At 39.6% G+C, this 16323-nt stretch overlaps 1 protein-coding gene across 9 annotated transcripts in view; it reads right to left on the bottom strand.

Annotated features, from left to right (window-relative positions):
- LIMCH1 (LIM and calponin homology domains 1) overlaps positions 1-16323 on the bottom strand; it is a 343577-nt gene that overhangs the window by 6263 nt on the left and 320991 nt on the right. For 4 of the 9 annotated variants that reach the window (XM_032633009.1, XM_032633013.1, XM_032633012.1 and 1 more), the window contains 7 exons: positions 13682-13774; positions 12702-12806; positions 10864-10991; positions 8651-8772; positions 8274-8397; positions 4418-4526; positions 1913-2015 (listed from right to left, as the gene is read on the bottom strand). In XM_032633009.1, the coding sequence (XP_032488900.1) occupies positions 1913-2015; positions 4418-4526; positions 8274-8397; positions 8651-8772; positions 10864-10991; positions 12702-12806; positions 13682-13774 (784 nt within the window). Of the gene's footprint in view, positions 1-1912; positions 2016-4417; positions 4527-5903; positions 5991-8273; positions 8398-8650; positions 8773-10863; positions 10992-12701; positions 12807-13681; positions 13775-16323 lie in introns of all 9 variants that reach the window. The other 5 variants (XM_032633008.1, XM_032633010.1, XM_032633005.1 and 2 more) reach the window with 2 other exon arrangements.

Genomic DNA, 16323 nt, shown 5'->3' with positions numbered 1-16323 from the left:
AAGAGGCCATCAACCTAACAGCGCCCTCTTCTGGTTCCATGACTCACATTCAGCAGGTCATTGAGGTTGCAGGGAAAACTCCAGTTTATGTTAGATGATAGGGAAAAAATCACTTTGAATCCTGAGACAAAAGGGTTTAGTTTTCCTTTTTAATGACTAATAAGAACGTTCTGTATAAAAAAATAAATAAAATAAAATTCAAAATTAAATAAAGAGAAGAGCATTGGCACAAGAAGAGAAAATCAAAGAATATTCTTCTTCAAAAGTAAAAAAAAAAAAAAAAAGAGAAAGAGGAAGCTCCCAATTTCTCCTAACATTATCATTTTTTTTAATTTGCCAAAAATGTTGGGTACATGTATATCTATAACTGATTCACTTTGCTGTACACCTGAAACTAACACAACATTGTAAATCAACTATACTCCAATAAATTAAAAATAAATTAAATAAATAAAATAGATAGCTAGTGCAAAGCAGCCACATAGCACAGGGAGATCAGCTCAGTGCTTTGTGACCATCTAGAGGGGTGGGATAGGGAGGGCGGGAGGGATAAAGAAGAAAAAAACCCAAACAAAAAACCAAAACAAACAAATACAAATATAGTTTAAGTAAAATATAATTATTATATATTATACATGTATATATATATTTGTATATACCTGTATATATATTTATGGTATATATATGGTATACTATTATCCCATATTTTATATGTATAATACATAGTATAAAAATTAATATCAATATTTTGTATATACATATAAAATAGTCCAGGTTGATGGCAGCAGCTCTAAGTTGGAACCGTTTTGACCTCAAGTCAAATGTTTATCATAGATCAAAACCACCTGGGTTTAATTTTTATTTCCCATCATTTTGTTAAAATAGGCATATATTTCTCTGAATTTACAAAATCTATAGCAATAAAACAACTTAATTTCAATTTTCACTCTTAAAATCTTCAGTCTTCCAGATTTAGAAACCCACACGAAAAGACTGTAAAAATGCCACTTCACTTACTTTGAGAAATAATAAAAAATTCTTGAATTTCAAACACCAGATCTTCACTCATATTTTTTTTTTTAAAAGAGTTTTTGACTGACGAATTTGCATAGAAGAATCACCTGCTGTCTAGGTCATGCACCAGGACTATACTTAGGATGGAGAGTGAGGAAGGATTCAGAGGCTAGCCACTGGCTAGTTTCAGATTTTATAAACAGCAGTTGGGCAACAGCACCCCCTGGTGGTCCCCCCAAAATAACATTAACTTTCTGTGGCAGGAGACCCAGACATGAGATGCGAGGGCAGGCTCCTCAAGGGGGCTTCTCTGATTAGTATGTACTAAGGTATTTTGGAGGGGGCAGGGATTCACAGAGAAGTAGAACCCACCATTTGTCTCTCAAAGAATTTTCAATTTAGTTGGGAACAAGCCCACATTATGCCATGAAACTCCTGAATGGAGGCATGTAGATATTGAGGAGTTGGTGCTTGGTTTGATGAGCAGTGGAGAGCTATTCTTCATATGTGAAACACCCTCCAAATGCTACTGGTCTTCTAAAGAGATGCCTCAACAAATAAATAGTTTCAGACTTTATAGCATCCCTGCATCTCACTGAAATCTCTATGGTGAGCTCAGGCAATGTCTCAAACTTGGTTTACATTTTTACCTGCTGGTGTATTAATGCACTTCTGGATAAAAAGAATTAGTCCATGTTATAGCAGTAACTTCCAGTAAGAAACAAGTGGTACATACGGGATTATTTCATTATCATTTCTTTTACCTGTATGCTAATGTATCTTTCCTTCAGTGTAGGAGTATCAATTGATGGAGAGTAGCTGAATTCCTAAGCTAGGTCTATGAAAGGCATATATGGTTGCACTCATTCATCTCAAGGTATTTCCCCTCAGGACTTACTTCTGGATCGCATGTAGCAGTCATTACAGTTTAGAAGACCATTTCGAATCCTAACATCCGTCCCACTCACTGCGTCTCCAAGCTGTCCTTTACAAATTCCACACTATTGGGTAGAAAGAACAGAAGGTTATAAGGTGCATAAGGAATTGTTTCCTTATAATGTTTAGTTATTGTTCACATGAATAGTACAGTAATCACTTCTCCAACCTCCACATTTGTTGCGTATCTACTATGTATTAGATGCTGCACCACGACTTGACTTCCAGCAACAATATACTTTTAGCATTTTATCCTAACTCCTGGCATTTTTCAGAGAAGGACACCAGTTCAGAGAGGTTAGCTGACTCGTCCAAGGTTGTGAAGTTGGTAAGTGGTATCGGGTTGATCCCAAAGCCTATGCACACCGATTCTCAATCAAGATGGAAGAACCGTTTTAAACAGGTTAAATCCTAGTGGTTTTAAATAAACACATGGCCAAGGAATGATCAATATATATTGAAACTTGTCTCTGAATAATCTTCAAATGCTTTTTAGCGTTGTTGGTAAGTTCTACCCGACCAGAATGACTGGGAAATAGCTATTCCACTTTATGTTTCCACGTTAAAGGCAGTGATACCAAGTCAGCCTGAGAGCAGAAAGAGACTGTCGGGTACACTGTACTGGCTGAATCAGAGAACATGCCAGCCTACTGCAGGGGGATCTTGACCCAGCCCAGGAAACAAGGGCCAGCCCCAGACTGATGCTCTAAGGTCATCTCAGGTAGAGGGAGGCTTCATGCAAATTATGTTACAAGCTGCAGCTACACAGAAGGGTAGGGGATACATTTAAGCGGTGATGTGCCTTAAAGCATCAGGTCAGCTCCAAGAAGTGAGTGACTAGAGAGAATAAGGGCCTTGACAGCTAAGAAGACAAGTCCCTTATCTGCTGAGAATCTGCAAAGACTCGCTGCCACCTTGATTATTCTGAGTTCTGGTAAAGTTTCTGAGAATAAACTGTGGTGTTGGAACATATTATCTTGGTATTAGTATGAATTTTTTAAAAGTATGAAGCCTCCAGGGACTTCCCTGGCAGTCCAGCGGTTAAGACTCCATGCTTCCAATGCAGGGGGCAGGGGTTCGATCCCTGTTCGGGGAACTAAGATCCCACATGACACACAGTGTGGCCAAAAAAAAAAAAAAAAAATAGCATGTAGCCTCCAAACATTCCCAGACAATTTAGCATATACATTACTTATGTCAATTTTACAATAAGAATATTGATAAACGGAGTCTAATCAAGTATCCATATTGCATTTTGTCCATCAGTTTTGCTTTCTAGTGATTACTGACATTATTAAATTAATAACTTTGGGACAACCTCACTCACTTTCTCTTAGCTTATAGGTAAAGTGGAAGTTATTTTAAACCCATGCAAGTTTACTTTATAGCTGAGGGGGCTACTAATGAGAAACAGGACAAATCCAAGAAGGACACAGAAAGCATGTTAGGGTTATAAAGAGAAAGAAATGATTCTTTTCAGAGATAGAGGTTTGGCTTCAAAATTATATATTATCTGAAACATGTCCATGGGTGAAAAAAGGAAATGCTGATATAGTCTGACCTGTAAATATTATAATAAATCAGGCATAATAATATAATATAATATATATATAATATATAAAAAAATATATATTATATGTATAATATATATAATATATAATAAACAGGCATTCATTCACCTGCTTGTTGGCAGGAGATTTGGGACTAGAATTTAGTCCTCCTCATTTTCAGTTATTTATTAATTCATTCATCTAAAAATATTTATTGACACCATCTTCACTGGGTGCAGAGGATATAGTGGTGAGCCGGACAGACGTGGTGCCTGCCCTTATGGAGCTTCTAGAGAGCAGATGATAATTAAACAATTCAATAGTGAGTGATAAGGACCACGAAAGGTTCTATAAGGACCTGTAACAAAGGCAACTTGACTTAGTGTGGTAAGCAGGTCAGCTTCTCAGAGGAAGTGATATTCAGTCTGTGACTGCAGACATACTTGTTTGGAGACCTACAAGTTAGCAACTAGCTGTAACCACTTAATTGACAATCTTCCATTAAGTCAAAGACCCCAAATCTTTGAATTGAGTCTCAAGAGTTTGAGAAGCATCAAAGATGTGACATTCCAAATAAATCCATCTGGCCTTAAAAGATTCAGAAGCATCGTCGCCCTCCAGGGTGGCTTTCTCAGCTTCCTGCTAAAGTATATGCTCTTTAGCAACGAAAAATGGTTTTATAAAGACACGTCGCACAAATCTGTTTTGCCTCCTCTAACCCGCCATCCCAGAGGGACGCGTGATAGGAGAGTTTCATCCTGAAGGATGGACTCCACGCACACTTCTGTACAACCTAGAGTCAGGGGGCCCTCACAAGCAAAGGCTGTCAGGATTTCCAGGAGGTAGTCACTCAGCACAGAACGAGGCCAAAAGACATTATGAGACTGTACTTAGGCAGGAGAGAGATGAATACATACCCTAAAGCACTGGATGTGAAAATAGAGATTGAGGGTCTCGATGATCATTGCAGCTCCTTTACCCAGTGGAAGCCCACACGAAGAGCACAGCTTCTTCCCACTTATAGACCTAAGTTGCAAAATATATGTCATAATAAAATGTTCCGTTTAGAATCATTGGTCAAACACACTAATATGGAGCCTCACGCAAAAAAAAAATAAATAAATAAAACATGAGTTTTTAAAATGTTTATGCTGTAAGTGAATGAGTAGGAATTAGGTATAAGATGCAGACAATTGATAGATTAAATCCAATAGGCCCCCACTGTGGCATGGAATTCTGTGTGTGTGTGTGTGTGTGTGTGTGTGTGCGTGTAGGTGTGTGTGTTAGTTGTTATAAAAAGTTTGCGTTGTAGTCTATTCAACCACAGTGATCAAATGCCTTGAGATGATTTAATGTATTTATCATATGTTTTCTTACGTCCTAAAAGACAGTCAAGTTTAGCTTTATTAAGGTTTTAATGTTGTGTTACATTTTTCTATAATTGGTTCATTGCCCCACTAGGGCATTTCTTTTTACTTATTAAAATTTTTTGTTTGTTTGTTTAAAAATAAAGAGGAAATTGTGATACAGCCTAACAGGTATCAGGCAGATGTGGGATCAAATCCCTGCTCTGATACCAAGTTCTGTGATCCGGTATGAAGAACTCACATTGGGTTTCCATTCCACCTGGCTCAGACAGGATGGCTGTGCTCTAAGGCAGCTTTCCCTCAGCTAAGATCGGATTGCAATGATGCCGACTGTCGGGAAATCTCTTGGAATTACACAAGAAGTTTTAAAATATGCAATATCATTTGGAAGCAAAGAGAGGGACAGAAGAAACAGAAAGACAAGAGAAAAAAGGAAGAGTTGCCCTTAGCAAACTCTATTTATTAGGATTTCCCTCTTATCCAGTAGTTAAATGAAATTTCTAAATCAAAGAAAACCTTGGAGTACTCAGTCATTTGTCTCTCCAGGGAATGGGAGCTCAGGCAGCTTTTAAGAATATCATGGGGCCTAATTAACGTCCAGAAGCAATCATTAGAGAGCTCGAGTAGAGTAAAAGGGAGGATGAAGTTTCATTTCTCAGCGCCCGCCTGGTTCACTGTAAGAGCCATCAGCGGATCCTGCCTAGAAGGTCCGAGCCGTCTTGGAGGGAAAGGCGCCGACTTAGGAGCCCGGCAATTGTCTGGTGGATTCTCTTATTAGATTGCAAGTTCTGCACAATGTAATTAAAGCCCTATGGCCATAGCCGCGCCAACGTCACACACTTGGCTCTTTCGACTGTGGGCTGATAAAAATCTTTAGGCAGATGGGGATGTGTTCTTTCCTCCCGTCTATGTGTGTGTGTAGGAAGAGACATGGATGGACAAATCCCTCACAATCCTTGGGCAAGCACTAATTTGGTTGCGACTATGCTCAGCAGCCCCTAGCCAAAACAAAGCAGCCTCAGAAAGGCTTGCTGACCTCTTGTACCTGTTTGGTGACTGGCCAGGAGGGGTGGAGGAGCAGGGGGACAAGTGCCCAGCCTGGAAGTTCTCGCGAGGGCTTTTCCTGTAACATGGGAAAGGAGCCAAACATCACGTCAAGTAAAGAGAAGTCCAATCCCACAAGGAAAGGCTTTTTAGACAAGGAAAAAAAACACCCCACTTCCTTGGCAACCAAATAAAAGACCACAGTGTGTCCTAGGGGTCACTTTTTTTTTTTTTTTTACAAAGGACAAAAAAATTTCCATCTAGCAGACTGTACAGACATTGGATGTCTGATATCAAAACCAGGCTGGCATTGTTGAACAGAAAGACAGAATAGTTTTCTATTCTTTATTTTGGTCAGGCTCTTTGCTAGTTAAAGTTGCACTCCAAGTTAGATATAAAAATTATGGACAGGGTGGGAGGGGAGAGATGAACAGGGGTGTAGGGAAAAGTTCTTAAAGAGAGCCCAGAAACAAAGGGCAGCGCTTAAACGAGGTATTTTTCAGTGAGGTGCCTTCCACCCCTATTCATAAGTTCGTTACATGATTAGGGATGATGTTCAAAACATCTAATGACTGCTATGTGATTGGGCATCTACAAAGCAGAATGGTTCCCAGCCAGAAGCCCCCAGAATGGTTTTACGGGTGCTGTTGGTTACACGTGAGCCCTGCCTGTGATTAAGCTGTCAGTTCCGGGCTCTTGATTTTAAAAGTTAATTTCAGGGGCTTCCCTGGTGGTGCAGTGGTTGAGAGTCTGCCTGCCGATGCAGGGGACACGGGTTCGTGCCCCAGTCCGGGAGGATCCCACATGCTGCGGAGCAGCTGGGCCCGTGAGCCATGGCCACTGAGCCTGTGCGTCTGGAGCCTGTGCTCCCCAACGGGAGAGGCCACAACAGTGAGAGGCCCGCGTAACGCAAAAAAAAAAAAAAAAAAAAAAAGGTAATTTCATTGGTAAAGAAAGGGACAGAAAAGAACAAGGAAAAGAGAAATGCCAGCATAGACATGAACAGAGCGTGAGGCCACCTGTCTTGTAACTGCTTTCAGAATAACTCCCTGAGCCCCTGCCCCTGCAAACCTCCCTCCTCAGACAGAGCTTGTCTTCTCCAAAATATCAGCTTTTCATGGAATATCCTAAAGTATAAGGACCATCACCTTGAAAAATGGTTGAAAATCACCACAATGATCAATAAAAATAACAACTCCTTCTATGTGATTTTACCTTCTATTAATTCTCCATGTCATCTAGACATAGAGAAATGAAATTGGATAGACATAAGAGAAAAGGGGGAAATGGTTCAAAAGTGTATTGAGAAAAAATGTAACAAGAAAAATAAAAGGATGAACTTATAAAACAAGTTATCATCATCATCACCATCACTGTCATTATCAACACCATTGTCTACAATGTATAGTACTTATTACTTGCCAGGCACAAAACCCTATGAAGTAGGCACTACTATTATTCCCATTTTATACACGAAGAAACTGGAACAGAGAAAGATTAAGTATCTTGGTCAAAGTTCCATGCAGGCAAGTGTCAGAGTCAATATTTTGAATCCAGGTAGTCTGGCTCCAGGTAGAATGACTGGTTAAAGTATAATGAATATTATCTTTTTAAAACTGATTACAAGGAACCTCTGGCTCAAATATGATCTTATCATGGAACTGTGGGTTTACTCTGAATCCCTCTACCACTCATCCAGACAAGTACTTTGGATAAGTTATTTAATATCTCTGAGCCTCAGTTTCCTCATCTGTAAAATGGGAACAATAACCCAATAATGTTATTGGGAGAGTTCAGTGAGTTAATATATGAAAAGAAGAGGAGAAAGATATATGTAAACCCTTCAACACAGTGCCTATTATATTGACATGTTTCAAAAATGATGCGAACTATTATTACTATAAAAAACACAATTGTTACAAAATTAGAATAGAGCCTGGGGTAGTTAGTTAAGGGGAGAGAATGATGATGAGAGGAAACATTTTTTCCTTGAAAGAACATTTGTCCATAGGCTCTGAGACAATTTAACTCACTTAAATAAATTGCTAATACAACAGACCTGCACATTCTTTCCAATGTTTAGATTTGTGGGTTAAAAACATACTTTGTCTCTTTTAAGTTGCCAAATTCAGACTAAATATTTACTTGCCAGCAAGACTGTTCCAAACTGCCATAAATATTTGTTACCTTGTCAATGACAGTCAATGGAGAGAAAGCACAAAAATGCTGCTAACATCTAGCCATCTCACACTTTTTCACTCCTCCCCCCCCCCCCCCCCCCCCCCCCCCCCCCCCCCCCCCCCCGTTCTTAGCCAATTAAAATAAAAAAGAAATTCCACACCCATCTTATTTGGTTACTCACTTCCGCCTTTCACTCGGAGACTCAATCTGATGATTAATGCTTTTGTCCAATGGGAGGGTTTTTGGCTTCACATCTTCTAAAATGTGCATTGGTGGGTTTGATACCTGCTGATTCCGGGATGGATCTGAGGCCAAGTAAAGAACATACACTTAGTGCTCAGTAAAGCTGCCGCCTTAGTGCTTAGTAATCACATTTCTTTAAAGTGCTAATGGCTGCTGAGGTCTCACAGTGATTTCATGGAGCCTCCGGACTGTGCTGTTTAGCATAAGCTGGAAGAGAAGCTTGCAGCCAGCAGAGGTCATATCTGTCTGGACGATGGGGTGGGGAAGGGGTCTTACACTAATTGAAACATGGGGGTTGGTTTTCTCCATTCTTACCCTGAGCTAGCTGTGGGTTCATCCCACAGGGTGAGGCCCCAGCTTCTGTATCCAGCTGGAGGTCCTGATATATTCCTTTCAATGCAGGGTTCTCAGAATGAGTCAAGACTCCTTGAGTTAGGCTGTTAAAATAACAAATGTATTTCAGAACAGGAATAAAAGCAACTGAACGAAAATTATTGATCTTATCCCTCAGGACCGATTACAATACGAAAAAAGAAATGGGGCTAAATAAATATTTATTCTTTTTATGTTAAAGTAGATTTAAAATGGATTTAGAATACTGTTCAATGCTACGCATTTTCATCAACCAGCAGTTTAACAAACCATCATTTCTGATGTCCTCTCTACCTCCTTGTCCACAAAATTCTTCATTCTAATCATTTCAGGGGGTGCCAGAACTAAATGCAATCTCCCAGATTTTCACAAGAGAGGACTTATTGTGGAAAATATTTGGGCCACGTGGGGCTTCGGCAACCTATGGTAATTCACTGGTCCTTTAGTAGCTTCTATGTGCAAAGAAAGGAGAGACGGAGGAGATTTTTTAAAGGTTTCTGGTGACAACAGGGACTGTCTGGGGAACGAGCAGTAATTCATGGAAAATGCTTATTAGCATCCTTCAAATATTCCTGACTAGTGGCTTTCATTTCAAAAACTGGAAAGTCTCTTTAAATAGTGTTAACTGGAAACAGATGTGCTGTTCCAAGGGCTCTGCAGGCTCTGGACATGGGTCCCAAGCTCTAATATCTTACAATTCACCGAGTCTCCTAGCTGATGAACATAGGAGAACTCTCAGTGCAAATCCCACCAGAAGAGCTCAGCTCCCAGCCAACCTTTCAAATTGGCCAGTCTTTGAAAATGATACTTAGATAGCCTTTTATGTCTTTGGGTCCCTCTGAGGAGGCTGTGTGTGTACCCAAGTGTGTATGCACACACACACATGCATGCACACTTTCCAACATCTATCTGATATATCGGAGCCCCAAAGGCCAACATTTGTATCATAAAGAACTTGCTGGTGGCAGAGCACTGCTAGCCTCTTGGGTTTCTGCAGGTCCCTTTTAGGTCTCAGACATGGGGTCGCATCAATAAACTCACTACAGTCCGTACCTACAACCAGATTCTGCTCCAGTCTGAGCTAGCTCTGAATGCTCCAGGAGTTTCTGGGTATCCTGTTCTGATCTCCCATGGAACATACTGGAACCCATGGGGTAGGGGGATTACCCATGACCAACGGGTTTGTTGGCTATCCTTTATATTATCACCCAGAGTAAACATGGCTTCTCACAGGTCAGAGGATACTAATGGCAAAGTTCAGGTCCACAGTGAGTAGGACACCACGGCCTCATTCTTTTTTTTCTTCTTTTAAATAAACTTTATTTCTGTGGACCAGTCTGTCTCAGAGTTATTTTAAAAAATTGCAAAGATAGTACAGAGACTTCCCATCTACCCTGTACACAGTTTCCCCTGTTGTTTTCTGTGAGTATGGTACTTTGGTTACAGTTAATGAATCAGTATTGATACAATATTTTCTTTCTTTCTTTTTTTTTAGTTTTAATATACTTTTAAATTTAAGTATAGTTGATTCACAATGCTGTGTTAATTTCTGTTTTACAGCAAAGTGGTTCAGTTTTATACATATATACATATGTATATGTATATATATATACACACACACACACATATACATTCTTTTTTAAAATATTCTTTTCCATTATGGTTTATCATAGGTTCTCTGTGCTATATAGTAGGACCTTGTTGTTTATCCATTCTGTATATAATAGCTTACATCTGCTAACCCCAGCTTCCCACTCCATCCCTCCCCCAACCGCCTTCCCCTTGGCAACCACCAGTCTGTTCTCTATAACCACACCACAGCCCCATTTTAAACTCTATCCCTCCAGATACATTAACCATTTCAGGTGAGTGGTATTTAGGTTTGGGACTTTGAATTGACAACATGCTCCTTTGGTGATCAATACTGTCTCCCCTCATTTAAAAAAAGGTTTCACCTATTTATATTCAATAGTATAAGGACACTGACTTGAGAGCCATTAGAATGTCCTCAAGCAATAATATACGCATAATGTATTATTGGAATGATAATTTCAAAGCTGAATATGATTTGCATTAGTGATGGGTGCCCTTCCTGGGAGTGAAGGGGCACAGCCCAGCTTTGAGCATATGGATGGACAGCCTGGAATGGCTCATACCTGCCCTTTTCCTCCAGTGGATCACCTTCCTTAGTCTTAAGCAATGAGCCACTGTTATCCCCCTGGAATGGTTTCTTCTGTCTTGTCTTTTGTTCTTCCTCTCGACAGTTTTCCAAGTCCATCTTATTCTAATGGGGAAAACAAGGATAATCTTGAATATAATTTTTAAACACACTGGACAATACTCATGTTTGGCCATGGAATATCTGAAGCACTTTCTCAATCACAGTGACTACAATTTAAAGAACAGTCGTTCAAATTAACTGAATAGGGCTTCCCTGGTGGCGCAGTGGTTGAGAGTCCGCCTGCCAATGCAGGGGACACGGGTTCGTGCCCCGGTCCGGGAAGATCCCACATGCCGCGGGGCGGCTGGGCCCGTGAGCCATGGCCGCTGAGCCTGTGCGTCCGGAGCCTGTGCTCCGCAATGGGAGAGGCAACAACAGTGAGAGGCCCGTGTACCGCAAAAAAAAAAAAAAAAAAAAAAATTAACTGAATAGTAACTGATTTCCAATGATTTGAAATGAACATGTAAGCTGGATCTCTCTCAAAAGTTATCATAAAAGGGAACTGGCTAGAAAACCCATCTTTCAGAATAAAACAAAGTCATAGGATGGCTTATTTCAGGACAAGTGGCATTTGAGTGCCCGTGGGTTATTTCAAAATGCAGATTATGTAGTGTAACGTTTAAAAATTGTATAAAAAATTTTTAATCTGTAATTTAAATTTTAAAAATTTAAGTAAAAAACAAGCAGAAACTAACACACCACTGTAAAGCAATTATACTCCAATAAAGATGTTAAAAAAATAAAATAGAAATAAAAAACAATACACTTCAAATTTCGATATTTGAAAATGGCTGGTAAATACTGAAAAATTGTTGGACAGTGTAGAATTCCTTTGATGATGATACATAAAAAACTTATTTTAGAGTCTAGAAAATCTTTCATAATTATCATTGCAATATATGAAAGAGACATGAAAGACTTGGCTTTTGTGATAATCTTTGTATGTAACAGCAAAGATAAGCAATATCTGAGCTTCCTGAGTGATCATGCAATATCAAATTTGGTGAATTACTTTTGTACAATCTTCATTTGTATTAAGTTAAAATTGGATAATTTAAAAATTTTAGTGTATTGCAGCATATATTAATTGACTACAGAAATGACTAATATGACATATACCCAAGTGATATTATGTTTATTGCAAAATGAATTTATTCTGTTATTATACCATCAAAAACTAAAATGCAGATTATAGACTATCCAGGTGTTGGTATGACCAATGTCCACTACCTCCATGACCTTATTTGGGGGATATGGAGGTTGACCAGCCTTTCTGGACTCTCTCCAGACCTTGAAGACACACACATATATATATTCATGTGGAATTTTAAGAGTGATTCAGAAGAAACTTTCATGGAGGCCGGTGAGAGTGTATTGTTGGCATCCCACTGCTAACATCCAGTGCAAAGAGATGTATGGTCTGGCAGAGAGAAACATACGTCTGCTAAATGAATGAATGATGGGCAGTTAGAAAGACATTCCAGCACGTGGCATCACTAACCAGGGTCTTGCCAACCAGTGCAGAGACTTTGGTTTCCAGCCTGTGGGGGCAGGGCTGGCCTCAGTAATATGTTTACTGCTCTCAGGGATTGACTCTAGGGTTTCACCACGGCAATGACAGTATGATGGGGTACAATGGCCACGTAGTAGCTGACATGATTCTAGAGAAACAGCTAGTCCTGGATTTAAACTGGTGGAAAACTTGGCCTTGTGGTTTAGTACTTCTATTTTAGTTTTCTTATTTCATGAATTCCTTTTAATCTATGGTCTTACCATTGTCCCACTGCCTTCAGTCACAGAGGAGGATGTAGACAGCTGGTCTGCAGAACTTGAGGAAATAGTAAATGGAACCACAGTGTCCTCAATTATTTTGCGCTCCTAGGGGAAGGACAGGAATTAATGAAAGGGGGAGAAAGGATAAATCATATTTGTCAAGAGAAAAGTGTCATTAAAGAAATTTAAGGACAAACATCAGAATTATGTGTAAACAAGCAGGGCATAAAAAAAGGTCTTACTTTTAAAAAGCATGTAAATCAGATAACATGCTCTATGGGCAATGATTTAGAAATTAGCATTTAATTTAGAAAAACAGAGTCTTTGCAAGTTAATTAGTGTGATTCAAGAGGCCTAATTAGAAATGCTATTAGGGAAAGTATTATGCACAAAAATTATTGTTGAAGAACAAATTCACAACAATATTAATCATAAACAGATTTTGGATAATATATATAAAGTGTAGTTTCAAATTCTCAAATGTGGTCTGGTTTGTTCATCTAAAAATGAAACAAACAAAACCAAATTCTCCTCCCTTCTAAATCTCTTTAGTACCATACAGTGAATGCAGCAGTAAGGATTCACTTAGCCTTGGTATCAAAATTATCTTCATAAAAATTAATATTAATTCACTACTACAAACATGCTTGCCTCAAACAAACACACAAATAAACAAATTGATACTTTCATGTCATCTAAGACAAATCAAGAATCTGACCTTTGTGACTAAAGAAGAGATACAATTCTATTCTCCCCCTTGACCATGACTCAACACACCCTTACCACAAGCTAAACTTGGAAGAGTAGTAGTCTTTTACAGCCTATAGGATAGGACTCTTTTAAAAGGTTGATAGGGCTCTGTTGTGAGTAAAGAGAATCAGACATGCCCCATGGGTACATACAGCACAGACAGAAAAAGTGCTGATAGACTTTGAGGAATCAGGGCTTCAGGGTCAAATTCCTTCCGGGGAATTTCCTACCTCCTCATAGTATCTGCGCTCTTCCTCTTCCACCTCCTTTTGGGCCTTTTCCCATTCTTCCTTCAGCTTGTCCTGTTCCTTCCGGTATCTCTCCTGTTATGGAATTTCCATAGATTGTTCTGAACGGACCAGTGCACACATCACTGGGACTTTTCCCCCCGCTAAACCATCACGTACAATGTGTTGCAAGACTCTTCTTGCTGTAAGGTTCTGAAGCTAACCCATTCGTGCACCAAAAGGGAAATACCATTTTGTGGTACTCAGACATGTTAGGGACATAAAAATCCAACAGAGAACAATCTTTTCTGCTGTGGGTGTTTCATAGAATGTTCTTCAGATATATGAGTAGGCATTTGCTTATGGAAAGAGAAAAGATGGAAAGATTCTAAACGCTTTCTTAACTTGGGTTTTGTCCTCAGAGGTAGGTTAAACCAATAGTTTGCTTTTACTGGGCCCTTCAGAGATGAGTTTTGCCATTCCACTAATAGAAATACGTTGCTGTTGGGAGAGTTTAATAAAAGATTAAAAAAAAAAAAAAACCTCGCAGGTTTACAAGATAGATGATGGAGAAAGGTCCAAAGTGGACAGGACGATAATTAGCTGAGTGGCTGAATTACTCTTTGCTTGTGGCCATTCTACTAAAATGGAATCCTCCTAACTTTGTCCTCCTGAATTAAGAGTAGCTTTTAAACAGCCCATTAGAAGGCTTTGATATCAGAACTGCTACTATTGTTTTCAGGAAAAAATAGGACACTAGTCACCACTTCCAGAGAAAAAAATAAAAATACTCTGAACAGGAAAAGGATGTAAGGATAAGGAGAGCTTTAAAAATGTGACTGGAGTCCCTGACAGCTGACTAGAAGAGATGAATACATGGAAATGAAAACGAATGCTTAAGATGAGAACTGACACCCCTGGATGCCTTGAGAATGGCATCGCTGACATGACAGAGACAAAGGAATTGCTGGAGTATACTACGCACAGTCAAATAGTTTAGGCTGATTACTGTCAGTCCTCTCTCTGAGGCTAACATGAGTCTGTGCTTCCATCTTCTTGGGAAAGACACTGAGAATTCCTCCAGGTATTACTTGTTATGTTATTATCTTAGGAGCAAAAGGGCTTTATGGGATTGTCTGGAGCCTAATGTTCCTATTAATGCTCTGGCCAAACCACTGTTGGTCAACCCATGGTAGGCTTTTAAACTTTGGCTAAAAATTTTGTTATAAAACCTAATATTGTAAAGTTTTAGAGAGGGACTCCAAGAGTCTTCAGAATAGAGGAAACAGACCTTAAAACTTTACAGAAGATGAAAAACAAGCAAAGCTTCTTACATTTATTGGTTCTAGGAGCTTATATCACGTTTCCCTTACCAAGAGGATGAACTGATGATACAGGGGCCAAAGATGTGGTATATCTGTCCACACACACACACACACACAGACACCCTTCCTTCCCCATAAACACCTTGCCCCTAAGCTCACAACCCACACCTAAAACCACGGCCACCTTTCAAAGTATAACAGACACAGCACCACCATGGGAAACACAGTCCGTCTTCTTTACTCTGTGGAATTTCTGACTCCTGGTGGAATGGGCATCTGACTTCCAAGAGAACAGCAGATGACCAGGGCTGGTCTGGGGTCTCCCAATGGATCTAAATGTCCCAACAGCTCTGGGACTTTGCTGAACCTAGTTCTTTCTAAGAACTAGATTTTGGTATTGAAGGTTTACTCCTATGTAATTTTGAAAAGTGTCAAACTTAACGGGCAGACCTAGAGCCACACTACAATTAATTAACTATCTAGCTGACCTTTGCTCTCCACCCCTGGGAATTAAGCCAAAGGATTAGAACAAAAAGATAAGAAAAAAAAGTAAAATAAACTCGCATTAAGCATTGCTTTCTACACATCAGCAGAAAGTCACAAAAATAAATGAGATTTAACATTCTTTTTCTTTATGACTTTCGGTAAAATCAGTACCATTGGGAATATAGGGGAAAGAACATGAGTTTTAGAGTCACCCAAGCTTGGATTTGAAACGAAGCTCAACATTTGTTAGAGGTATGACCTCGGGCAATTATATAACTTTTTTTTTTTTTTTTTTTTTTTTTTTTTTTTTCGGTACGCGGGCCTCTCACTGCTGTGGCCTCTCCCGTTGCGGAGCACAGGCTCCGGACGCGCAGGCTCAGCGGCCATGGCTTACGGGCCCAGCCGCTCCGCGGCATGTGGGATCTTCCCAGACCGGGGCACAAACCCGTGTCCCCTGAATCGGCAGGCGGACTCTCAACCACTGCGCCACCAGGGAAGCCCTATATAACTTATTTTGAGCCTTAATTTCTTCAATTGCAAACTGAGATCAATAAGACATACTTTGATGAGTTTTATGAGAATGAAGTTAGGTAAAATATGTCACGCACCTACAAATATGCCAGTTCTGGCACACCCCAAATGCTCCGCATAGGTTAGTTTCTAAGGTTACTAGATTACTTTTTGAAGCTCTGTTGCTCCACAAAACTGGGATGAAACAAGTAGGAGCATGATAAGTTAACTCCCAGAATTTTTCTAGAATTGAAAATTAGAAGCTTTTGCTCAAAGATGGAGCAAACATTTCTACTTAAGGAAGAAGACCCAGGTCAACTTTTA

This window comes from Phocoena sinus, chromosome 5 (genome assembly GCF_008692025.1).
Source record: "Phocoena sinus isolate mPhoSin1 chromosome 5, mPhoSin1.pri, whole genome shotgun sequence".
Taxonomy (NCBI): Eukaryota; Metazoa; Chordata; class Mammalia; order Artiodactyla; family Phocoenidae; genus Phocoena; species Phocoena sinus.
Note: the sequence above shows the minus strand (reverse complement) of the source record. Positions and strands in the feature narration are given on the sequence as shown.